The sequence below is a fragment of the Rousettus aegyptiacus genome, unplaced genomic scaffold (assembly GCF_014176215.1).
Source record: "Rousettus aegyptiacus isolate mRouAeg1 unplaced genomic scaffold, mRouAeg1.p scaffold_m13_p_3, whole genome shotgun sequence".
Classification (NCBI taxonomy): Eukaryota; Metazoa; Chordata; class Mammalia; order Chiroptera; family Pteropodidae; genus Rousettus; species Rousettus aegyptiacus.
In genome coordinates this window covers 153938396-153958599 of record NW_023416306.1, presented here as the reverse complement: position 1 = coordinate 153958599, position 20204 = coordinate 153938396, and the positions used below count along the sequence as shown (strand labels likewise).

The 20204-nt window shown below is 36.8% G+C and overlaps 1 protein-coding gene across 6 annotated transcripts in view; it reads right to left on the bottom strand.

The window, feature by feature from the left end:
* Positions 1-20204, bottom strand: part of GPATCH2L (G-patch domain containing 2 like) — a 48089-nt gene that overhangs the window by 5652 nt on the left and 22233 nt on the right. For 3 of the 6 annotated variants that reach the window (XM_016122583.2, XM_016122584.2, XM_016122585.2), the window contains exons 6-10: positions 19763-19830; positions 18737-18791; positions 17438-17520; positions 16670-16755; positions 5437-5531 (exon numbers count right to left, since the gene is read on the bottom strand). In XM_016122583.2, coding sequence (XP_015978069.2) covers positions 5437-5531; positions 16670-16755; positions 17438-17520; positions 18737-18791; positions 19763-19830 — 387 coding nt within the window. Of the gene's footprint in view, positions 1-5422; positions 5532-16669; positions 16756-17437; positions 17521-18736; positions 18792-18845; positions 18886-19762; positions 19831-20204 lie in introns of those variants that run through there. The other 3 variants (XM_016122587.2, XM_016122586.2, XM_036238736.1) reach the window with 3 other exon arrangements.

Genomic DNA, 20204 nt, shown 5'->3' with positions numbered 1-20204 from the left:
CACTGTCCTCACCTTTCCAAGTGCCCCTGAGCAGAGTAGTACAAACCACCACATCACCCGCACTGTTGATAGTGAATATACACTAACATATAGAGAAATCTACCTGTCTTGTTTTTACCCTGTCACTCAAATAATTCTACTAAAGGAATGGAACCAAGTAATTTTCAAACTGTGGGTCACAAAGATTGATTTAGCGAGTCATGTGACCAGTACTTCTTTTTCCTTAATGAAAAGGAATAAAAAAATATCAAAGTACACTCAAGGATTTATTTCAGATTTGCATGTATTATTTTTAAAGTGAGCTATTACTCTATAGCACATATATGAGTTTCTTGAGACCAGCGGCTTTCAAACATTTCGAAACCTCAATTTACAACAGCCAGAAATATATTTTAGATCACAAATATATTTTATAAAATATATTTCACAAATATATTTTAGGTCACAAATATATTTTATAAAATATATTAATACATTTCACTGTATTAATTATTAATATATGGTCACTGACGACAGTGAAAAAACCCTACTCTAGATAAAAACTTTTTTTCACTACATATTTTTTATTATGGTAAAAAATATATAACATAAAATTTATCATTTTAATAATTTTAAGTGTACGATTCAGTGGCATTAAGTACATTTATACTGTTGCACAACCATCGCCACCATCCACCGCCAGAACTTTTTCCGTCATCCCAAATGAAAATTCTATGCCCATTCAACGTCAGCTTCTCATTTTCCTCCTCCCCCAATCCCTGGCAACTACCATTCTACTTTCTGTTCCTGTAAAATTTGACTATTCTAGGTACCTCATACAGCTGGAATCAATATTTGTCCTTTTGTGTCTGGCTTGTTCCACTTAGCATTATGTCTTCATCCACAGTGTAGTATGTATTAGAATTTCACTTTGAATAATGAAGGTGTTCAGGCTGAATAATATTCCACTGTATGTATATACCACATTTTCTTATCCATTCATCTAGCAATGAACATCTGAGCTGTTTCCTTCTTTTTGCTACTGTGAAGAATGCTGCTATGAATGTTGGTGAACAAATATCTGTTTGAATGCCTGCTTTAAATTCTTTTGAGTATAAACCCAGAAGCAGAATTGCTGAATCATATGGTAGTTTTTAGATTTTTGAGAAACTGCCATACTGTTTTTCCAGAACTGCTGCACTATTTTACGTTCCCACTGGCCACACACAAAGGTTCCATTTCTCCACATCCTTCCCAAACTTGTTCACTCTTTTTTTGACACAGCCATCCTAAGAAGCATAGACTAGAAAAAAACTTTTGCACATGTTCTCCCATAGAACAATGCAGTGTTTTCCACAATAGCATAAAATGGGATATAATCAAAATGTCTAAAATGAATATTTAATTGTAGTATATCTGTCATATTCATAAAATTGAATAACATATGTGGCATTAAAAAAATGAATGACTTTTAGCAGGACAAAGCAAGAATGAATCGCAAAATATAACTTGGTGAAACTTTCAACTTATAAAATATGACATTCCATTTACACAAAGTTCAAAAACATGCAAAACTACACAGTACATTGCTTAGAGATAACTATTTGAAAACAATTTGGAAAAAAACAAAGAATCTTAAGTGATTAAAAAATATATCAGGATAATGGGTACCTCTAAGAGCAGAAAAAAGATTTTAAAGTTGATGTTCTTTTTCTTAAAGTACATAGTAGATATGTGGATATTCACTATTTTGTTTTCTTTACACCTTATGTATTTCCTATAATGCTCTTTTATAGGCATTCAATATTTACTAAAAAAAAAAAAAAACAAACATTTTTTTTTAACTTTAGAAACCATTTAAACTTTAAAAAGACATGGTGGGCAATAAGAATACTCCATGGCTCCTGAGACAAGGGCCAAACTAAAACAGAACTACTGAATCCAATCAGAGGGTTAGAATAATACTGAGGATAATTGTTTCAACTCTAAGAGCCTTCCATATGCTGAGCATTAAGTTTAGCTGCTGGGGCTATGGCAATTAGCAAAACAGATAAAAAAAATTCCTGCCCTTGCAAATGCACCTCCAGCATCACTGGCCTGGTATTTGGAATCTGATACAGCTAATTAACAGGTTAACTGTTGGATACCCTTCTGACTGATACTCTAAGGACATGTATCCCATTCCAGAGAGGAAAGTCAGAAAAGGCTTCCAGAACGGCGAAAATAGGGCTCTGAATACAACATCTTGTCATCCCAATTCTCCTTTATCTAAAGCCACATATTTACTTTTTAAGAAATGGGATTTATGCACCAAAGGCTTTGTTCTGCCATTCTGATGAAAAAAAAAAAAATCACCTCAAGGAAATGAAGTCTGGTTTTCATCTGAGTTCTTTATGTTTTTATAGCTACTTAATCTCAAATTTGGGGAAAATAACCCATTTTTTGCTTTTCCAGTTATATTCTTTAAGAGCACATACAGCAAATTCACTTTGGCATGAGGCGGTCACTTGCTGAGCATTGCCTCTTCTGGTGTATCAGACTTAGAAGCAGGTTTACATGGTTACTCAGTCAGATCCCTGGTGACTCTGTGCACCAGACACCTGTGTGCTACTAAGCCATAAAGGGAAGGGGAGTGGATATAAAAAGAAGAAAATAAAAGTGATACACTTTCAATAACGATCTACTTGATGATCATATGGCTTTTTGTTAATATTAGTACAAAAAGACAAGAAAGACATGCTATTTCTTTCTGCTCTTCATCTCTCTAGCCTTATTAAATTCAGTCAATTTCAACTCAAAACTTTCCACCGGTGGGCGAGGGGGAAAGGCAAAAGATTTGTGGCTGCATGTTTAAGAAAGAAGCTGAATTCATCACAGTGACAGGAGAGAGTGTTGGCAGAGATCTGAGCTATTTATTCTTTTAGGAAAATCCTATAAAGAATGACACAAGGAAGCCTCTATCTGCAGTCTTGTTCATCACACTGGTGAAGAATCTGATAACAGATGTATGCAGTAGCGTGATTTAGTGCCAGGAGCTGGCCCCTGATGTGTATTAATACAGCGGCAAAGCGGAACGCACCTCTCTTCATCACTCATTTCTATAAAAGAGGTGGAATCCGAGATGCCCCGATGTTAGGCAGAGCAAGCCCATTTGTTCTACTGACTGATGGCACAGGCTCAGGCTATGTCCTTCACCTCCATGGGGCACTCAGGTTATAGATAGAAAAAAAAGGAAACATTCAGTGAAGCAAGCCTTAGTCAACAAGTGAAAGGAGGAGTTGGGCTCAGTAGGGAAGACGTTTCATGCTCAAGTCTTGTTTAATACCTCCCAGTACGTTTACTGATTTGAACATGGAAAGGATTTTAAACTCTTCTCAACAATTCTTTTCTCATAAACAGTTAAAAGCTAAAAAGAGAAGCTAGATTTTAAGGAGGAAAAAAGAGCAAAAATATAAAAGAAGGGAGACTGTGTTTTAATGCTTTCAATACCACAGACTGGACGAGGATCTGGGTTTTGATGAGAAGTCATAGTTTGGAACCAATCCTATCGTATGTAAGAGAGAGCACCTGCAGTGTTTAAGAGTCACAGGAAAACCAGTCTGACCTTGGCTCTGCAATTTATCAACCATGTGACCTCGGGGAAGTGATTAACCTCTCTAAGCCTCAAATATCTCATGTGTATTGGGAATAGAAAAAGCATCTATTTTATAAAGTTGTTGCAAAGATTAAGTAAAATAATGCATGAAAAGGTTTAGCTCAGGGCATAGCCATGTGGAAATTACTAAAAAATTTACTATAACCATCAGGCCTGTGATTAAGATTGTCCACTATCATGACAATCAGTCTGAACCATTATCAAGCAGTTATTCCAAATAGAAGCTCAAAGAGGTGAATTTCAGACCATGCTGAAACTTACTATGTAAAGGTAGGGGAAAGAGCTCCCTATCTGTCATAGGTCTACTTTCTACTCAACTATCAATTGCCCTGATCTGTAATATAACATGTATAATATATAGTATTTTATTATAACTTATAGTATTTTCTGAAGAAAATAATCTGTGATATACTAAATTCTCACAGAATGAATTCACTACCATCAAGAAAATAATTGTAGGAATCAGTGGTTCCCAGAGAGGAATGGGTGAAACAGGAAAGGGAGGTCAATTGTATGGTGACAGAAAGTAACTAGCTTTTTGGGGTTATCACTTTGTAGTGTATGCAGATGTCAAATTACAGTGCTGTACACTTGAAACTTATATAATAAAAAAAAGAAAAAGAAAAATAACAATTGTAGGTATTTATCCAGAACAATTCACCTGAAATTGTATTGAAATAACATAAAGGATTTCCTATGATCATCAATTATGTTTAACTATCTTCTCTTAACTCCAAAAAAAACCCAACCTGTAGACATCCAATATTCTTGCTGATATAATAAATACATAACTGTTTCCCTTTGTTTTCATTTGAGGATAATATATAGTACATACATCATAAATGTACAGCTCAGTGAATCTTTACATATGTATATACTCATGTAACCCTCACCTAGTTCATGATATAGAATGTTTCCAATGTCCCAGAAGCCTTTTTTATGTCCTTTCCTGGTCACTACCCCCTAAAAGACATAATCATTATTTTGATTTCTAATAACAAGTTTTGCCCAGGGAACTAAAGGTTTTAACTTGTAAAATTGTTTTTTTCCGCCCCTCTTTAATCCCCCTCACCGTCCACTTCTACCCCTGACCTACAGATGTTGCTGTCTCCTTTTTCTTTTCTTTTTTTAAGAACTGGATCTCTGAAGGCAGGGTGTGTCCTCCCACGCGCTTTGGCATGCACCCGGGGCCTAGCACCCCCAGTGCATTCAGGGGGCCGGCGCACCTGGGATGTGGTCCGTGGTTCCACCTGGGGTGAACCCAGGACCTTCTGTGTGTAAAGCAGACATGCTAACCACTATACTATGTAGCCATCCCATAAAATTGTTTTTAATTAGAAATTTCATGACTGCTAAAATATTAGCATTCTCTGTACATAATGACAGTGAGAATATTGTACTGTATATTAAATAAGAAAGTAAATAAACCCATGCGGCTCTTTGGCTATGGACTAAAACACTGCCACCCTAATGGGGTTTTCATCAACAGAGATCTAACTTCTTATCTGTGCTAGAACAAAGTCCAGATGACTGAAGATTGTTGATGGTGAAATAGATTCAAACTCAAGAAAGCCATGTGACACAATGAAAAACACATAAGACTGTAAGGTCAGAGAGAACTAGGTTTGAATTCTTAAAATATGTGTAACCTTGGTCAGATCACACATCTTACTCTCAGTGTTCCTATGTAAAATGAAAATAAAATGACCTATCTTATGAAGGTTACATGAAAAGGTATATAAAACATATAATTCAGTGCCTGACACACAGTAGGTGTTCAATAAATAACTACATATAATTACCTGAATTTGGGCTAGACAGAGATGCTGTGGCCACTGGCTTCCGTTTCCTCTTGATGTCACGTGAACATGGGGGTCCCAAATGTATGTTTGCCTGTCTGCAGATGTGAAAAAAAACTATATTGTTTTAACTTTGTATTTCTTACTGTTTAAGGCATTATATTCAACCTGGATGAAATCCGTGACCCATAATAGACATATACTAATGAAATGGGCATCATCCTTCGCCATCGAGTGTCAGCGTAAGATTGTTCATAACAACTCACTCTTTACTTACAATATATACCTATTTTAAACACTTTACCTGATTTCAGAATAGCAGACATTCAAGATTAATTTCAGTAAATATGTTTCATTACATGCTGATTTTTGTACAATTATTTTTCATAAAAACTACAACTGCAATTGTTCTAAACTTCTAATGAAATACCTAATCCCAAGCGGTAATATATTGAAAATTTTAATGCTGTGTGAACACAGATATTTGCACAGAATTTTAATAGAAAGCTTAACCCTTCTATCACTATACATCTAGATTTTTAGTAGCGTCTATCTCAAGTTTGGTTTCTGTGATTTTCAAAAATATAAATTATGTGCTAATAATATGTCCCTTCATCTGAACGTTCAGCTATTTTAAAAACAAAACAGTGAGAGCCTCAAAGCTAGGAAAGCAAAAGATTCTCTGAAAGATGATGGGCTTAACACTGACATAGCTGGTGTACTATTTTAATTCTCCTGTTCTTCCTTCCTCTCAAATCAGACAGATCCTACCCCTGATTACGGACCACATTGCAAAGCTTTCCTTGAACATTCAAGGCCTTTATCTACCCTGAATCATTATTTAACTGCTGTACATATAACTTGTTTCTCTAATGAGGCTTAATCTCCTTGAGAACAGTGGCCATATTTATATGTCTTTCATAATTTTCCAATGATCTATACCAACCTCAGCAGAAGGCATATTAAATATTTGTTGACCAGAACTGTTTTAAATAAAACTTCTAAAAACTAAATAGCCAATTATACACATAAAATGATTAAAATGGAAAATTTTTATTGTCTATTTTACTGCCATTTTTAAAAAATAGCTAGTATATATACACATAAAAAGAAATCTAATGAAATTATACCAGTTGAACTCCTAATTGGTAGTCCTAGCTAGGGATCAAGTCTCATGACTTAATAGTCTTAAAACTAGAACCACAAACTTAGGAGAATTTAGTTAGCAAGGCAACAAGACAACTGCTGAATGGACAAATTTTCTTATTGAGAGAGCCCCAATCAGGCCACTTTCACAGTTTAAAAGTACACACCCATATGTACACGTGGGTGCTGGCTCGCTCTCTTTCACACCCACACACACGTGTGCATGTGCCTACTCTTTAAATAGCAAAAGCTTGAGTCCATTCAATTTATAAACAAGGAAAGATAAAAATTTGACTGAAACAGGCAGAGATGTACAATATAGAGCCTGTGGTTTGGAAAAGGCTGTCCAAATCATCTTTCATTGATCACTCTCTTCTGTATGGAAAAAGAATTTTAACTTTATTAAGTATCCCATGAATAGTTAATTCCAAAACCTCAAAGTGCAATGTAAATATAAATGTGTCAAGTAGGGTACAAAATTCATTTTTTATATCCTCCCTAAGTCCTGGAAATAAGTTTAAATCAGCATGCTGATTTAATAATAAGACAGACGACAGAATGTCAAAAGTAGACATGCCTTTAGTCTAAATGCAGAGGTGGTAATTCCCTTTGATGTCAGACACAGGCAGAAAAGAAAATTATACAACAAAATTTTGTTGGTCCTCAAAACAGAGAAATGTACAGGATAGTGTTTCCACTTCCTCCACAATCAAGGTATTTGAGTACATTCAGACCTAAACTCAAGCTGTCCAAGCACTTTGCTCTAATTCAATCCTGCTTCTCCTGAACTACTTCATAAATAAGTCAAACAAAGGGTAACAGTTTATATTCATGCTCTTTCTTCTTTACCTTTAAGCTCATTAAAGGCCTTTCTAAAACTCTTTAGATTAAATGTTAAGACCATTTTTTCAAACTAAACTATGTTGTTAGACATCAGGACAGTGGTCACCTCTGAGCTATGGTGATGTGGGGAAGAGGAAGGACAGTGACTAGAAGCTTCTGTAGTTCTTTCTGGTAATTTTCTGTTTCTGGATCTAAAAATGCTGCTTACCTGGATGGGACTTCATGAAAATTCATCAAGCATGTATTATATTTCTCTATAAACTTCTTAGTATGCTATATTGTCCTTCAGTATATTGTCCTTTAATTAACTAAAAGACATTTCCACTTCAAGATCAATGTTTACAAAATGTTGAGTTGTACCAAACAGATGCAAAATGAAAAGCATAAGAGAAAAATACTTAAAAGGGCTTTAAGATATTCTCAGAGTATCAACTTGGGCTGAACTAAACAAATACTGCCTTTTATTTACATGTCACCCATCATTTTCACAGCTTTGCGTGTTTGATATATGTCAGTAAGATGGTTAAGAGCACAAGTTATTACTCTTTTAGGACCTAGCCAGTACTATTTATCTCACATTTTAAAGGAATGACACATTTTGAAGGAAAAAGATGAAACCATGTATGCACCAAAATATTTAAATTTTTAACCATTACAGTGCTTTTTCATGCTTATTTATTTTAGTAAAATGAAAATAAGTATACTTACATACTACTGTGCACATAGGTTATTGCACAGCACTACACTCTGCAATGTCCTGAGAGGACTGCTGTGGGCTCAAAGGCCAGGTGGTCCTTACGATATCCTGCCCCTCTGCCATGGTTCTTGGATCCCTACTCCTGCCTGCTCAGTGATGTTAAGGGCTTCAGAGTTAACTGCCCCTACGTTAAATGATCTCCAACCGCTAAGCCTCCCGCCTGTTGCTCCTTTCTGCAGTGAACGTTCTACTTCCACTGCCCCATACCAACTCCTGTAATTACCTTGAATGCTCTAAATTCTTCAAATTTTATAAATTCCTCTGGTTATAACTTAGGGAAGAAACCAGGTAATGAAAGTTATTAAGTCAATAATCTTGTAAAAGTATATATTTTTCTTTTCTTTCTACTGAGAAGTTTTGTTGCTTCTTCTATTGTTCACTGAGTTGTCACTAAGCACTGGGGTATGGTGGTGGATGGAACAGTCTCTTCCCTAATGGACCTTGTAGCCAAATCTTATTTCCAGGGAAACTGAGGCAGGGATAAAAAGAAGTCATGCTCATTCTCAAAATTCAGTTTAATGCGCCTTTCTTCTTAATACAGTCCTGTTAGGACCACTTCCAAGTTGGAGAGCTATTTCATAAAAGGCAGAATAACATAGCAGCTCAGGGCAAAGTACAGAAGGGATATTTGTCTCTCCCTACGGCCCTTCCTAGTAAAGATCTGGGGAAGAAAGAAAATAAACAGTCAAATTGTTATAGAAGGACAGTGAGACATTTTCCTTCTTTTTTGGTTTTAAGTTAACACTAGTAATGTCAGAGTTTATAGCTTGAGAAAATCTGTTTTCCCCTGAGGGCTCTGTCTGCTTGGGAAGACTCTTAAAGGACAAAGAAGGAAGAGAACCTAGAGCAAGCCTGAGGGAAGCAAAGCAGCAGCTGGGTGCTTGGAGCAAGATTAGAGACAGGAAATGGAACCTGCCATTCTACAGAGCTTACCCGGAACATTAGGACAGCCCCATTCAGGAACAAAGAATAATCTGTGTGGGCTGGAAGGCCCCCTGAGTTATTTTTGGGAACCTGAGCATGGGAGCAGGAAAATGCTCCAGCCTCAGTTTCCTATTCAAGAGGTGGTTCCAATTTTTTGTTAATCCCAAAACAATAATATCAGTCAACTGTAGACATACATTTTTCCATCCTATATAAGGAAGGAAAAATAAAGAAACTGACTTTTCTCCCACCCTCATTTTCATTTAGGTGTATTTAACCACCCTGGCTCCTTTTCTTTTTAACGTTATTTCTTTAATTTGTGTTATTTTATTCTGACAGTATCATTGTCTACTCACAAGACAAAAACTGAAAAGGGACAATGCACAAGGTACCACAAAGGACAAGAAAAACAGTCTGAGCTTCCTCTTCTCACCAACACACAGAACCTCCTCCCTATAGGTAGAAAGGAGATTTAACTAGATTTTTAAAAACTCTTTTTTAAGAGCAGTATACAGTTGTTTTTGATGTTGCAAACTATATACTATATATAGGGGAGAGGACCTTTCAATTATGCAGAGGGCAAAAAAGGGCTAAGTGTAAGTTAGCCTTCTCAATCGGAATGACAAATGACTATCGGAATGATGTAAGAAGCTACTACAAAATAAACACCTCCCACCATGCTGGGGTGGGAGAAGTATCAGTAATGTGTTTATTTTGAAATTTCTCAAATAATACTGATAAGCTTCTTTCTACCTACTGTGAAAATTACTGAGTTAAAAAGTATACCAAATTCCCAAAGCTAATAAGCTAGTCAATAAAAGAGATCTAAATATTTAACTTAAAGAAGAACAGAATGATTTGAATGATTATATATTTAGATTAAAGTACTGTTCACCAGTATATAAGTAATTAACCTCGAGAGAAAAACAGGCTCCACTTGCTCTGTTTCATCTGCTCGGGGCCTCGGTGTTCTTCAGGCATTACTCCTTTCACAGCATGAATGCCAGGTCAGTACTTCCCCTAAAAGTGTCACATTCCACAGCATTTGCCGTAAAAAATTTATGGGAGGAAATGAGCATTAAACGCAACAAATACACTCTTTAAAAATTCTTACTTCAGGAAAAATCACTAAATTGATATTACAAACATGAAAGTAAATGCTAGAGATTAACAATTAATTCAAAAGAGTATTCTGTATATCCACACATAAACACAATGTTTCTATTTTATTTTTTACTGCAGGTAACTGAAAGATCAGGTGAGTTGTTAAAACTGCACTGTTACTTAGGAAACTGGGCAGATCACTATGTCCCTGGGGCAGGAATGTACTTTTAGGGGAAAAAAAAATTACTTTGAGAAATACATGCATGTTTAAGAGAACCAATGTTGGCAAAAAATAACTGAAGTGACTGCTTTAGATTTAGAACAAAGATATTTAGAGTCACTCCTAAGGAGAGAAAACAGTCTGTATCTGCCAATGGAAGGCTAATTTAAGGAATAGTTTACCCTCAAAAATCACTCATTTTTAAAACTCATTGAAAAGTTCTTTTTCTTGCATGAAATAAAAATAAAATTTATTGTGAAAAGGTATTTTTATTTGTTCTACTTTTCCTTAAACACATACAAATAAGTAACATCAAGAAAAAATTACTAATATTTCTAAGGACTGAAGGTCATACATAATCATATATTCCAGTTATTCTCCTTAATTGCTAATCTATTCAACTCAATTGTTTTTAACAAAAATTTATGAAGGTCTACCCTGTGTAAAGCATTATGCTGGATGTAGAAAGGGTCTACCCTGTGTAAAGCATTATGCTGGATGTAGTCATCACAAGATGACTGAGCCCAGGGCCCTGCCACCAGGAGCAGACATCATAGTGTAGAAGGCCAACGCATAAAGGATTAACAGATATAAGACGCCAAGCTGTAATTAAGGAACAAGCAAAGTGCCAGGGTAAAATGAAGGAAAACAATTAAATCTAAGGAAGCAGACATATCCTTTCCTCATATGTGATTTTATCTTCAGGGTTAACCGACATTTATTAAACACCCAGTGGGAAATAGTTTCACAGACTTGCATACGAGAAAGGATCCTGGCCTATGACACTAGAAGCAGCTAGGGAGAGAAAACCACTTCACAATTATAGGACACAGAGGAGGTTCGTCTAATAGGAAGAGATCCTGGCAATCCTACTAGTGTTTTCACTCAAGACTAACCTTTTCATGAGTACCTGAAAACTCTCCATAATCTACTTCCCTTGGTTGAGGCAAGATTGACATATCATGAAGCTGTTTCATGCCGTCCAAAGAGCAGAAGTTTCACATCGGTTGGAAAGATGGGTATACATATTACAATGGCAAAAGAGAAAAAATGCTTTCATCACTCCACTTAGGCAATAAGATGCCAGCCGGCTGAGAGCTGCTATAAACAAGACTGTCCAAAGAGAATAATAAAAGATTCAAACAAGAACCGTGTACTGTATATGGGAAGTTCCAATCAGATTTGCAGCCGTGTGGACAATGTTACAGCAGAAACGTGTCCTCGCACATGGCCAAAACTAAGGCACTAAAGATGTGAGCAAGAGCTGCTGCGCGTCACAGTATCCCCACCAGATATAGGACTAATAAAAGGTTCTTTCCCCCAAGCCCTGAGGTAAAACCTGAGGCTGTTTACTATGGCTCTAAAGGTCAAAATTAATAGCACGAATTGAGTCTTCTTCTTGCTCTTTGAAACTCCTTGTCAAAGGGCACAGCCAGCTGGGCACACAACTCTGATATGCAGATCATAACGTTTGTGAACAGATAAAATGAATTACAATGAGCAGGGCCTATCAATTTTCAAATTTCTAATGAGCAGGAAGGTATTTCTCTTTTTTACCCAAACACTCTCCAAATGCCTCCTTTTTGAAAGTCTATTTGAGGCCACTTAAGCATAAGCACCTCAAGAATCTGTACTACATCTTATTAGCAAACAGCCCTGGAAGCCAACTTAAAGTTTATAAAACTACAGTTATCCTAACGGCAGGGTAAAGTAGTAACTATAAAACAAAAATAATATTAGCTACACTATGTGAAATACTCAAATATTATTTCATCTTGATATCTGCATTTTAAAGACGAGGAAATTGCGGTATGGAGAGGCTAAGTCATTCTAAGTCATTTGCCCAGGTAAAACCGAGATTCTTTAGTTGGATAAGAATTAGTCTGCCTCACACCAATATCCACTAATATGAGATTAAGCACTTAAAGAAGGAATAAATGAAAATGGTGATATATAACCAAATCACCACCCAAAATAGAAGAAAGATCAGGAAAGTTGAGAAAACCCAAAACTGCCACAAGCCATTCAAAAACTGTAACTGGTGGCTTGCGCATCACACAGAGATATAGCAATTGATAAGTTCAAGTTATGGTTTTCTAAGGCACTAATGGTAAGAAAAGCTATGCTGCACAATCAATAATCTTTCATTTTGGGGAAAGCCGCCTACAGCACTAGCTTTTTATTACCATTCTCTGACTCTGTCCTTGACAGCAATACCACTGCCTGTACCAGAACACCAATCACACCACCGGCTCTTTGAGCAGCAGCAATTCTTAACACTGATACTAAGTATTACTACTTTAATAAGGACGTCCCAATACTAGCAACTGAAACAACCAAATCAAAACAGCTGGTTTAAGAATTCCACCTGTGCCAACCATCCAACTATTTATAGACCCACCCAACAACTCCTCCCATCTGTTAATCACCATGTGCCAGGCTCTGTGCTAAACCCTCACACTCTCTTCTTCACCTTCAGCAGTTCTCCAAAGCTAAAAAGAGTCCAGTTCTACTTCCCACAAGGAGCTGTGCCTACAATATCAAAGCATAGAGCTTGTATCAACTATAAAACGGGATTTCCTGTTAAAGCAAATTACAAAGCACCCGTCACAAAACCATATGCATTTAGGGCAATAGTTCTTAACCCTGGCTGCATATTAGAGTCACCTGGGAGCTTTAAAATAATGCCAATACCTGGGCCTCATCCCAAACCAATTAAATCATAATCTTGGGAGGTGGGGCCGAGCACAGATATATTTTTTAAAACTTCTCAGGTGATTCCAACATGAGGCCAGTTTTGAAAACCACCAAACTTAGGTATTTCGAGAGTGGCATTTCTGAAACCCTCTTAACCCATGAATCTAATAGGTGGCGCAAACACCACAATGCTCCCTCTCCCATCCATTGTACCTGCCATCTGGGCTGTATTAAAAACATACATAGAAAAAATGATCTCTTAAAACCACGGTCCCCTCATTTCTTTGTTTACGGCAATGAAATACTAAACGAGAGAGTACCTTGAGGTCACTCATCTCCCTGCAGCGACCCTCAGGCCTCACGCTGAGAACCAGAGCTGTATAATGCTCTAGCAGTGAGGAGGTGGCTAAAGGGTCCTCACTCCCATGCGGCTGAGTGTGTGATTCTGTGCAACTGGCCATGTCCAGGCAGGAAGCAGCCTCAGCTCAGTAACCTGACAGGAGGAAACCTTCTCAGTTCAGGCATGATTATCAAACTCTTTGTGCTCTTAAAGGAGAGTAATTATAGGCATGTGAAAAAAGGAAAGCACTCCCTGAGGAACTCTTCCTCACATGCTTCCCAAGAGGCACCAGGGCCATTAAAAATTCCATGATGAAGAGGAAAAACAGCCTGGGAACAGCCAGGAGGCAATACAGCAAATTAATACACCAGCTCTCCTCGGGGAAAGCTGTGATAAAACAGGAAACACTTCTCTCTTCGCAAAATAAAATTATACCACTAATGATAACATAGTCACCACACACACACACAAATCGTTCTAATGATGGGTGTGAAATTCCCAATGCTGCCCAGATGCTTTGAAAGAAATCTTTTCCTACTACAGATAAAATGGAACAAGAAAAAGTAAAATTTCCATTCGAAATAGTTTTTTTTTTTTAATGGTGACATTGGTTAACGAAATCCAGTAAGTTTCAGGTGTACAATTTATCAGTAAGGCATGCATACACACACACACACACACACACACACTGCATTGTGTGTGTTCGCCTCCCATAGTTCGAAACAGATTTTAATACAGTCATTCACCTGTCCCTTCCCAGGTGTCAGGCTTTGTTAAATGGTCCAGTCTTCACAAAGCCCACCATCCAGTTCGGATCAAATCTCATCACTCAGCCGCACCAAAGCTAAACTGCTTCTTCTCTACTGACCCCTTGCCAGGCAGAGACTCCACTATCTCAAAGGAATGAGAGGGCGCACCAGGAACTGAGTGTTTCATCATCCACATTTTCTAAAAACTGCCCAGAGGTCACTTGTGCTGACCATTTCTGATGATTAGTGGTTGCTGAACCTTATTGATTGTGCACCCTCATGAGTTAAATATTTGAGCAAATACTCCTTATATACGTAATACATACACATAAAATAAAAATGTGTCACTAGACTAATATATGTATAATTTAAAACAAAAAAGAATTTTAAGGATAAGAAAATAAATAAATGTAAGCTTAAAAATCTTCTTCCCCTATGCCAAAGAACCTTCATGTGTGCAACCCATTTTGTATCCATTACCCTGGGAATGATGTCTAGAAGGACAAGGATAAGTTATAATTGTCCATATTCTCTCGCCTTGTTCTAAGCAATGGTCTAAAGCAACAAACGATATTTTCCTAGAGCTGAGTGCACCAGAAGCAAAGCCTAGTCTTCCTTATTTTTCCAAGTCTAGCCACAAGCAGTGCTAGCAAGAGAATGAAGATAATGATGTGGACAATGAGATACATAAAAAAACAAGAAGCTGACACCCACTCCAGCCAGGATGAGGCTTTAGAGGCAACAGGAAACCTGATGAAAGGATGAACACTGATCTCAGCACAGCACAGCACAGCTCTAGGTAGCAGAGGTAAAAGAAGGAAGGCAAATAATCCACTTTCAGCATGTGACATGATACGGTGATCCTTACAGTCTTCCCAGAGTATACATGGCTATCATTTTAAATGGTATTAAGACAAAGAGCTGGAGAACTGTTTCCCTATCGATTGAAATCTTGTGTCTTCCAAGATAGCTTGAACACCCCCTCTTCTAAGAAAACCACCCTGAGCCTGTAAGTTAGGGGCCCCTCCTCTGTGCTCCGTATCATTCTGGTAAACATCTTTACGCACTTATCATTCCATATTATAAATGTCAATTCTCACACCTGACTTTCCCATGAGAATGCAAGCTCCTTAAGGGTAGGTAGTACCTAAACAAAGAGCCTGGCACATAGTAGGGAGTCAGCAAATGCTGAATTACTGAATGAACAAATCACATACTACTGAAGAAAAGGCCTTCCAGCAGTTTATCATCATTCACAATTTCCACTCTGCTAGTAAAACCATTTGTGACAGTCTATTCAAAAGCCTTTCCCCACTGAAATACTCCCAGTAGGTCTGACAGCAGGTTATGTTGCAATTTATTGTTATAGCCCAGAGTGGAAGTTCTAATTGTATCCATGAAAGAGTAACTTCTTTGTGTAGCCTGCACCCCAAATCTATGAACATAGCCAATTAAGAACATAGCCAATTAAGAACAATTAAGAACATATTTTTAAGAAAAAAAAATCATCAGAACTTTGGAAATTCTTTGCGCTACTAGAAAGCAGAAACATTCTATGGTTTAGCCTATTAGCTGCTCTTTTGTGAACAATAACCCTGCTACAGAATGCAACACTTATAACTGTATTTACAAAACAACTACAACAAGTATTTACATCATATGTCACCTAACAAGAGAGTTTATATTGAGAGGTGCTAAACTGATTTTGCAACGTAGGTGCAGGATTCAGTCTGACAAATATATACGAAACACCAAGTAAGTGCCAGACACTGTGTTAGGTGCTGGGAACAAGAAAAGGTCCCCATACTTTGACATTTATATTCTAGCGAGAGAAACGGGAAAAAAGTAGGGGGAAAAAACAAAGTCATTATATACTATGATAAATGCTCTGAAGAAAAGAAAGATAATGAGGAGAGATTGGTAGAAACGGTCCCTATAAATAGGATGGTCTGAGAGGTCCGCCCTGAGGTGAGAAGGAGCCAGTCATGGGAACAGCAAGGGGAATAGTAGGTGTGAAGGTTCAGAGGCAGGAAAGGGTTGCTATTTTTGAAGAACAAAATAGAGTTCCCTAGTGCAGGTGGATCTCTCTCCCAATGAGGAAGAAGTTTATGAAAGGAGTTTGGACATGTAGGCAGAAGATGCAGGGTTTTGCAGGCCAGGGCGAGGACCATTAATGATGTTTTTTGAAGATGGGGCTTGTAGTAGAAGAAATATGAAATAGGAGCCAGAAGACTTAGGTCAAAGTTGATACTTAAATCACATACTAGTCATATGACCACAGGAAAGATGCCTTTGCCACTCTGCCTCAGTTTCTGTATCTGTAAAACATCTACTGACCTCAAAAGGTTGTAAAGATCAAATTGGATACTATACACAAATATACTTTATATTTAAAAAGTGTTATAAAAAGGAAACTGGTACCATCTGGAAGAAAATAGCCACTAGGAGACAATTACCTGGCCGAGCAGTGTGCTGGTGAACATCTTCGGTGAGAAGCATCGGCAAGAACATCAAGGGAGTAAAGAGGAGAAAGGGGATTAAACTGCAAAAATAAACAAGATTATTTTAGTAAGGCTTATATGAAACAAATCTGATTGATCATAAAGGGTAATCTGCTTTTTGATTACTTTTCCCCTTTGACTGTTCAACTCTTGCTATATCACAGACAACATTGAATAAAGTTGTGCATTTCCAACAGTGCACCCATGAATGCAGCATACCTTATCTACTACACCTCGAAAAAAGACTATTCTTTGGTAAACGACAACTGTCAAAAATTTCTGATACACAATAATTACTTAAGTGGCAGAAGATAGTACAGTTGACCCTTGAACAACACAGGGGATGGGGGCACCAACCCCCAGTGCAGTCAAAAATCCCAATATAACTTTGACTCACAAAAACTTAACTATTAATAGCCTACTATTTACCTGAAGCCACACTGATAACATACACGGTTAACATATATTTTATATGTTATATATATTATATATTGTATTCCTATAGGAAAGTAAGCTAGAAAATAGAAAACATTATTAAGAAAATCATTTAAAAAAGAAGAAATACATTTACAGTATTCATTGAAAAAAATCAGTGTGTTAGTGGACCCAACAAAGTTCAAACTCGTATTGGTCAAGGGTCAACTGTACCTTATAAATGACTAATGGGGACTTATGTCTATTCACTATAAGCCCCTGTTCCCAAGAAAACTATCGTGAAATTACCTTTTCACTTCCTTATCCTGGCAAATGTTTCCAGTGAATAACTGGTTAGCACATACCAGCAGCATAGTGTAGCGGAAACAGAACTAGACAAAGAATTAGAACACCTAACATTTAGTTCCAGTCTGCCACTGAGTTGCCATGTATTAAAAATTATATAATCTCTTTAAGCTTTATTATCCTCATCTCTGAAATGGATGTTTTGCTCTCTGTCATACCTATTTTACATGATTATTGTGAAGGTTAAATGAAATACTGCTTTCAGTTTATAATTTCAGTTTCTCTTCTATAAAACATATATTACCTCAAAAAAGTAGTTGTGAGAATCAACTGGGATACTACGTGTAAAAGAACCTCACTTTTATGTTTGCTAGTTTTCTTTGGACTTTTTTCCACAATAAATAAACCTCCCTCAAAATTATTCTGAATGGTTATTTTCAAAAGAATTTTAAAGAATACAAATTATGGAGCTGTTCTGTGTGGCAGAGGTTCCAGTCTCAGTTCTACTAGCTCCATGACTTTGGACAAATAGCTTAAATCTCATCCGTAAATAACAGATCTGGAGATGATGATCCCCAAAGGTCCCCTTCTACTTTTAGATCCTCTGATGCAAACAGGATTAACACTCTAGCTTAGAGTTCCCCAAACTGCAGTCTCTCACATCTCACCTCAATGGCTTTTTCCTTATCTGCCTACCACCTGCACCACTATTTACTTCATATTTTTATGTCAATTATTATTACTCAGCCTTGTTTTTACTATATTTTTATGGAATAACAAGTTTGATATAATGACTATATCTATTTTATAACTAATCACCAAGATAAAAGCAATCTCTCTCCCCACCAAAATCAAAAGCTTCAAACATAAAGGAACATAGCTACTGTCCGTAATTTTAAAACATCCCAACAAGGACTAGATATGCCAAGGGCTCCCTCAGTGGGTAGCTAGGGACAAAATTAAGAGAGTAAGACTCTAAGGCTTTGACCCCACTTCACCCAATGCTGTTCTACCTTCTTCTGTTTCATATGTTTAGGCTTCGACATTGTACTTCTCAGCACAGGATTCTGATGTTGAACTAAACCATAAACAAATGAGGCCGATTCTGATTTCAAAACTAAAGTTCAAAACTAAAATAAAAATGAGATTCCTATGAAATGTATGTATTATAAGTAATAAATTAAAGATCACAGATGAACCTAACAAGGGGAATTAGCTATAGTTCTAATCAATGAATATCAGATATTCTTGGAGAACAGTCCTCCAAGAAAATCATAATAACACAGGGAGCAGGAATCTTACCTCATGTGCACAAGCAGAAATGTGAGGAAAATCAGAAGCCAACGCTTTATTCTTTCTAAAGAAAAGGAAATCAAATGATAAAATAAAGATGACAAAGAAAAGATCTTACCTGATTTCGTTCTCTTTTCCCAGCTGATGGTAACCAGAAACTAAAGAAAGGGAGAGATAACAGGAAAGAAAACAATAAAAGGAGTGGTAGAAAAAGTACAGAGAGGAGGAAAAGACAAAAAGATGTTGGGATAATGAAGTAGACAAACAGAAAAATGATGGAATTGGAGGAGAAAAGGAGAGAGAGATTAAATGCATAGGAACTTTGCAGAAAACAGCTCGTCAAAGGAAAAAGCCTTGTAATGAAATGTAAAAGACTAGACACACTAAAAAGAACCCCCAGATTATAGTGTGACACGAATGCGCTCTCAGCTGTGCAGTGACAACAGAATTCCCAACCCAACAAGGCCATAAACTACACGTACATTTTGCCTATTTTGTAAATTAAAAATGCGATCTGGACAGGTAAAGGATCATAGTTGAATGCTGACCATGTCATGTACAGGCAACATCGAAGAGCCAATCGTATTAGGGGACAAGGCTGTCATAGGAAAGGCTGGAATGATTTTCCTACAACTACACATAGGATTTTTAGTTGTACTTAATCTCAGTCGTTAGAACAAAAAGATATTTCTCTACACAGAGGTCTAAAAATGGGAAAAGAATATAAGAGAATGTAGAGGCGATCACTTATTTTAAACAGAAAAATGAGTTCAAAATATAACATCCTTACTGGAGGCTATTTTTATAATGTAGCACCTATAGATATAAGAAGTAAAGAAATAAAAACTAGAAAGGAAAAAAAAATCACTTTTATAGGTTTAGGCTATGGGCCATGTTAATTATTATAAAGTACAGATCTTTAAGATCTCCTCTTTCAGCTCTTAAGTCAGATTTCTAGGTTCCTTCATAAAACTTCCCTCTGCCTCCTTCTCCAAGAAACAGACTAGAAGGGCCAGTAAATACACAAGCACTTACTCTTTCTGACGAGAGTCACTAATGATGTGGCCTATCCTCTCAGTACCCAAAGTACTTATGTTGGGCTCCTGAAAACACAGGGAAGACAAAAGTGTCATCCAACCACAGAAACAAATACATAAAGCACGATCTGTCATCGAATTCACACTTTGCCATAATTGTGCCAGCAACTTCAAAGGTACACGTCAAAAGTTGATCTTAAAATCCAACTGTAACTATATTCCTTTTTACAGGAATCTATCTTAAAAGTATTTCTTGTTATCCTAATTTTTCTCTAGTGTTACAAAAGTCATTATAAGCATTGTTTACTATATGTATAGTATTTTAATATAGTGAGTACTATCTCCTGGAGTTACTGAAGTATATAGAAATAAAAACACTTAAAAAAAAAATTTAACAGCCAATTTTTAACAGGCCAAGATGTCAAGCTCTTAGAGTCGTA